This window comes from Ochlerotatus camptorhynchus, unplaced genomic scaffold, assembly GCF_037179485.1.
Source record: "Ochlerotatus camptorhynchus isolate MF236.1 unplaced genomic scaffold, CSIRO-AGI_Acam_v1.1 ptg000361l, whole genome shotgun sequence".
NCBI lineage: Eukaryota > Metazoa > Arthropoda > Insecta > Diptera > Culicidae > Ochlerotatus > Ochlerotatus camptorhynchus.
The window spans coordinates 12,750,681-12,756,947 of NW_027040849.1; the positions used below are offsets into that span (position 1 = coordinate 12,750,681).

Below are 6,267 nucleotides of genomic sequence, written 5' to 3' on the forward strand. Positions count from 1 at the left end.
TTAGGATGTCGGCCTGCTAGTGTCCTCAGGATGTTTAGGCGCTGTTTGCAATCACTCTTTACCTCGTTCAGGTGCGTGTTGAACGTAAGAGAGCGGTCGAAATGCACACCAAGCATCCGAAGGGTTTTTCTGAACGGAATTACCTCGTCCTGGATGCTGATCTTCGTGCTGAGGATCCGGTGATTGGACGGACAAATATGAGTGTACCCGCTTTTTGCTGCGGACATCTGGAATCCCGCGTTTGATGCCCAATTCGAGATGTAGGCCGTGGCTTGAATAATTTTTCTTCGAAGCGCTTTGACAGTCTCCTTAATTGCCATAAGGACGATGTCGTCTGCATACACGAAAATGAATATTCCGACCGGCAACCTCGTGAATACCCCATTCATCCTAACGAGAAAGAGGGTGACCGCTATCACCGACCCTTGCGGTACGCCAGTCTCCTCGTCGAAAATCTTGGATCGGCAGTTCCCCAGGACAACCTGGAAGGTCCGGTGCGAGAGGAAGTTCTGGATGAACTTCAACACGTGTCCTTTTAGACCCCAGGCTATCAACTGGTCCAAAACACCTGGCATCCATGCCCGGTTGTAGGCCTTCGATAGGTCAAGCGCAACCAATTCAGCGTGATGGTTATTTGCGGACATTGACGATAAAGCTTCGCTGAGGGAGCCGAGGTATGTGCTGGTTCCGTGACCTGGTCTAAAAGCATGCTGTCGGTGGTCCAGGTGTTTCCCTTCCTCCAGGTACAGGATCAATCTCCTGTTTAACATTCTTTCAACCAGCTTAGACGCACAGCAGGTCAACGAAATGGGTCTAAATTTGTCCACCTCGTGCCCTGTGGAGTTCGGTTTGGGGATTGGGACGATCAAGCTGTGTTTCCACTGGTCGGGGAAAGTGTCACCCATCCATTCCTGGTTCACCAACTCTAGCATCCTAGCCTGCTCCCCGATAGGGAGGTATCGAAAGAGAGGATATCCCACTTCATCAGGTCCAGCAGATGCGCCTCTAGCTTTAGATAAAGCAAGGGCGAGTTCATCCATGCGGAAGGGTCGATTGATGTCCAGGTTGTCGCTGTCATTCGGGATCGGGATGTTTCCTATGGAGTGGATAGTCGGGCAATTCTTCCGGCGGAATGCTGGGTCGTACCTGTCGATCGATGACAGTGACGCGAAGTAGCTGCCGAGAATGTCGACGATTTCAGCTGGATTTCGTGTGGTCGTTCCGTCGTGCTTGATGGCGATACCACGGGCTCTTCTTTTACCGCTTATCGCATTGACTTTGCTCCAGAGGTCAGCTGTTGTTTGGCTGGGGTTAACCTCGTCTAGGAAGGACTCCCAGCTCCCCTTTTTAGCTTCACGGATGATATCCCTGCAGTCATTCCTCTTCGTTCGGTAGTGTTGTAGTGCTGTTTCCTTGTCCGGATGGTTGGCAGGAAGTTTCTTGGCTGCCCGAAGGGCCTTTCTCCTGGCTTTAATGGCCGCTTTGACACTTGGGGACCACCAATGAAGGGCCTTTTTCCCCGGAGTCGCGCTTGTTCTTGGGATGGTTTTCGAAGCGGTATCGAACATCATCTTAGTGAAGTCGCTTATGGTGTGGTGGTAATTGAGCCGACAGTTTTCCTCAATAGCGATCTGGTAGGCCTCCCAGTCGGCCTGCTTATAAATCCAGCGGGGTCTTCGCGATATTTCGGGTGGGCATTCATCAAGCTGTATACTAATCGGGTAGTGGTCGCTGCCCCTCGGGTCATCGTTCACCATCCACAGTAATCGGTGTATGATACTGGCACTAGCGAACGTGACGTCAACCGTTGACATTCGGCCACGGGCGAACGTGTTGGACCCGTCGTTTAGCAGGATGAGATTCCTGGATTCGGCGATATCCATGATGATGCTTCCTCTTTTATTCGTTGGGTGTCGTCCCCATGCTTGATGGTGAGCATTGACGTCTCCCATCAGAATGAGAGGGCCTTCCAGGGTGTCAAGGAATTTTGCCAGGCGGTTTCGAAGGTCTGAAATCTTCTGGCAGGGCAGATAGATCGAGATGGCCGTGGCAACGATCGGACAGCGTATTTTTGCAGCTACTATTGGCAAGTCAGCTGGTGTGGTGATCCTGACAAATGGAAGAGATGATCTAATCCCGATGGCGACGGAGTGGTAGATGTTGATTCCTTTCTTGAGGATCCATCGGTATTGCCCAGACAGTGACCGATTCATCCTGATGACGCTGGATTTGTGTACCTCCTGGATAGCCAGAATGGCTGGGGAATGATCCCTAACCATAATCTCCAGATCGCTGATGTTGTTTTGGAACCCATTAATATTCCACTGGATAGCCAGGAAAGCATTTTCCGTTGCACGTCTGCTTGGTCCATTGGACGTAATGTTCCGGTTTCGGTGTTGATGATTGCCGACGAGTGTGGTGTTGGCTCTTACTGAGGGTGCCAACCCAGGTGTAATTCCCACAAAGGTCGCAATCGTTGGTGCCGTTGCAGCGAGCGAGGGTATTAGTACAACGGTAGTGTCAGGCAGATCGAACGACGCGCTGGGTACGTTCATGGGACTGGTGACGTCGATTTCATCGGCCGTGGGATCCGTGTCAGTCAGGGCTTCATCAAGATTGAATAGATGTGTTCCATTCAACCAAGACGGAGATGGCACAGGGGAGATAACCATCGGTGGGCTCGAGTAGCAGACCGAATGGAACATTGCCCCACCCAGGACAGGCGGAAGTATTCCACCCATCAAAGGCAGGGGTGATCCAACGGGAGGACGTACGTTTTGGCTGGGTATTGGTGCTGCATTAATGTCGGGCAGGTCGAATGACGAGCAGGCAGTAGGTGCCCAGTGTGGGAGAAAGCTGGCCTTCCATTGGTCATATTTCTTCGCATTGGACCGTGCATCTAGGGGAATGTTGATGCTATCGTGATGTATGCCGCTGGATACGTTCATGCGACTGGTGACGTCGATTTCATCGGCCGTGGGATCCACGTCAGTCAGAGGTCCATCTGGATTGAATAGAGGCGTTCCATCCAACCAAGACGGAGATGTCACAGCGGAAATAACTGCCAGTGGGCTCGAGCAGCAGACCGAATGAAACATTGCCCCACCCAGGACAGGCGGAAGTATTCCACCCATCAAAGGCAGGGGTGATCCAACGGGAGGACGTACATTTAGGCAAGTTTGCGGATGATTGATCCCGTCAGCGAAGTCATTAGCTGGTTGTGAGCGGGTAACCCTGCTTGGCTCCGGTTCAGTGGTTGAAAACCGTGTCGATTGGGATCGAATTCCACCAAGGGGAGGTGAGGGCTTTTCGTCGGTCGTGAAAACTACATTGAACGGTTTGTTGGGTCCAGAATGAAACAGATCCCCACCAGGGGCAGGCGGAGGCATTCCGCCAACCCAGGGCAGGGATGTCCCAACGGTGTTGGGATCGATGATTGCATTTGGTGTACAGGTGGTGTTGATGCTGATGAGCTCCGATACGGTCATTTTCAATGTTGCATGAGACAGAGCCCCACCAGGAACAGATGGAGGTATTCCACCCAACCAAGGCAGGGATGTCCCAGCAACGGAAGAAGAGATGTCAAACGACGTGTTCAGTGGCTTGCGTCCCTCGGAGTCCTTCGGGGAATGGGCGTAGCATCCCTTGTCCGTCCCGATATCTTGATGATGCTTCGTTTCTTCTTGATCCTTAGGGGAATAGGTGTTTCCACCCTTGTCCGTCCCTCTTCCAGTTTCCATCCGGTACCGGGGGGTTACCGTTAGTTCCGGTGTGGGAAAGGCTTCCGCACCAACGGGGCCCCGACTGCCGGGGGCTATCACTGGGTTCTTCTTTGGGTTCTTCGTCCACGAGCCACAGGGGTGGTCCAGCAGTACCGGTGTGGGAATGACGTCCGCACTGCAGGTGCCCCGTGTACTTGAGGCACTATGGTTTTCATTCGATCTGTTCGGGTGCGGAGGGGTGTCCGAAGATTCCGGTGGAGTTTTGGCTTCCAGTTCAACGGTGCCTCGGTTGCCCGGGACAGAAGTCGAACTAGTTTCGTGGTGGTTCGTAGCTTGCGGTGATTTAGGTGTTCGAATGGCCATTAGAGATATCCAGTGTCAGGCGGTGGTCGGTGGCCGTTGAACGGAAGCAGCAACTTCCGTTCAAACGGTATCAGGTGGTTCCGGAGATAACCGAAGAGACTTCGGTATCATGGGAGGCTGGGTTATGTGGAGTGGCCGTATCGGAGGGCTGAGAACGTTACTCGGTCGTTTGGAGGATTTTGGCGTGTTGGTAATTGGTAGCGGCGTATCGACTCTGGCATTTGGGTTCGGACTGAAGTCAGGGGTGATCGTCCTGTCACTGGCGTTCCCCGGTGATGTGGATCTATCGCTGGTGACGTCAATCACTTCAACCAGGTTGAAATCCAGTGAATTTCTGGGTGTGACTGGCGAGGAGACTGTAACAGGAGTCTTAGCCGTAGGTGTGCCCGGTTCGGCGGTTTTGGTTTCCGAGGTGGGCACATATGCGGTGGTTACAATTTTCTTTCCTACGCTTGATTTGGTGCTGGGTTTTTCGGTAAACGTATTTATAATCTTTTTACTGCCCGTTGCTACTTGCAACGGAGCGGATGTGGCCTTCGGCCTTTGCGATAGCGGTCTCTGCGGAGCCGGTACCGGAGGGGACCGACCGGACGTTTTCATGGCTGCCTCAATCTGTTGTAGTTTTGTTTGAGTGGTAATCTGGGTAGCCACGAGGGCCTTGATGGACTGCTGAAAGTTATCGTTCATCTGCAGCATCTGTTGCTGCATCATTGCGAAAAAATTCTCTAGTGGCGGGTTAGCAGGTGGGGTGTCAATCGTGTTATTGGAGTTGTCAGAATTCCTTATAGCAAGCGCAGCCTTGAGCTGGGCGATCTCCGTGTCCCTGTCACGAACCGCATTGGCAAGGTCTTCGATTTTCCTGCTCATTTCTGCTAGAGTTCCCTCCAGGCTGGCCGAGGCGACACCCGAAAAGGAGGTAGCCCCATGGCTTTGGTTATATAACCTTCTCGCCTCAGGATATGACAGATCTCTGTCCACCTTGAGTTTCTGTATATCGTTTTCCCTGCAATAACTCGGGCATGCTCGGTCGGATATTGAGTGCTCATCAGTTTTGCAACGGGGACAGAACTTTGGGTTGTTGCACGATCTGTCCTCAGCGATCGGATGATCGCCGGAACACTTCCCACAGATCGGCTTGGCTGACCTACAGCGCATTCGTGTATGTCCGAAGGCCCAGCAGTTGAAACATTGCATGGGCGACGGATAATATGGCCGGGTACGGCAACGGAGGAAACCAAAATCGATGTATTCGGGGAAGCACGTGCCCTCACATGTGAGTATGAGGGTTGGTGTGTTCACCCTACCGCTGTTAGCCCTGCGCGTGATTCGTCGGACGTCTTTGACACCTTGTTCGCTTAGGTCCTGGAGCAGAACATTTTCGGTATCATCGACCACATCACGGCAGCTTACTACGCATCTCGTAGAGTTGAGCGAGGGATGGGGTATCACCTCAACTTTCATACCGCATTTAAGTTGCTTCATCTGCAGCAGCCTTTCGTATTGGTGAGCACTCCTAACCTTCAGTGCGTAGGTGGCTCCTTGCGCCTCTTTGAAAGCACCTTCTATTTGTCCTCCTGCAATACGCTGTACATCCCTGCGAATATCAAAAGGTCGATTCGGCAATTTTTGACGTGGATCTCCTAGCCCTTGCAGACGTAGGATTTGCACCGTACCGTAATTCCCCTGCGGGTCCATAAAGGGTGGTAACCTTGCTCCATTACGTCCTCCTACGCCGTGTCGATAGCCGCCACCCGGATCCGGTTGGTCCCCCCATGATGGAGGGCCCCCCATAGAAGTCGCCATTAGGGCGACCCCAACCCAGCCTCCCAAATAAAAATCTCTAGCAGCTCACCTGGCTTCTGATGACGTTTCGGTGAAAAGCGCTGCAGCGATGAATTGACAGCGATATATATCGCGGTCAGACGACAAAAATCACTTCACTGGTCCCAGAGGAAAGTTTTTCGAATTAAATCGCCCACTAGGGCCACCGCAATCAAAGCACCGATACTAATAGCCCGTGTGGTGAGAGGAGAGAGGCTCAACTCTTAAAATACCACAGCAAAACGTACTCGTCGACGCCGCCGGTAGGGAGTCAAGGTCGCCCTGGTATGCGTGTAGTATTTGGCCGTCAACACCACAGGTATCGGGAGAAATTTGCTGCGCACACTTGTCGACACTCCGG

At 52.6% G+C, this 6,267-nt stretch overlaps 1 protein-coding gene across 1 annotated transcript; it reads right to left on the minus strand.

Annotated features, from left to right (window-relative positions):
* Positions 1 to 4,145: 4,145 nt before the first annotated feature.
* LOC135709606 (uncharacterized) lies at positions 4,146 to 4,952 on the minus strand. Its single transcript, XM_065231992.1, has one exon. It carries the CDS (start codon positions 4,950 to 4,952, stop codon positions 4,146 to 4,148), a length of 807 nt encoding a protein of 268 aa, XP_065088064.1.
* Between the last annotated feature and the right edge of the window lie 1,315 nt (positions 4,953 to 6,267).

What these genes read in the sequence shown, in the direction of transcription:
- LOC135709606 (XM_065231992.1), bottom strand. Translation starts at nt 4,952, where the DNA reads ATGAGCAGGAAAATCGAAGACCTTGCCAATGCGGTTCGTGACAGGGAC.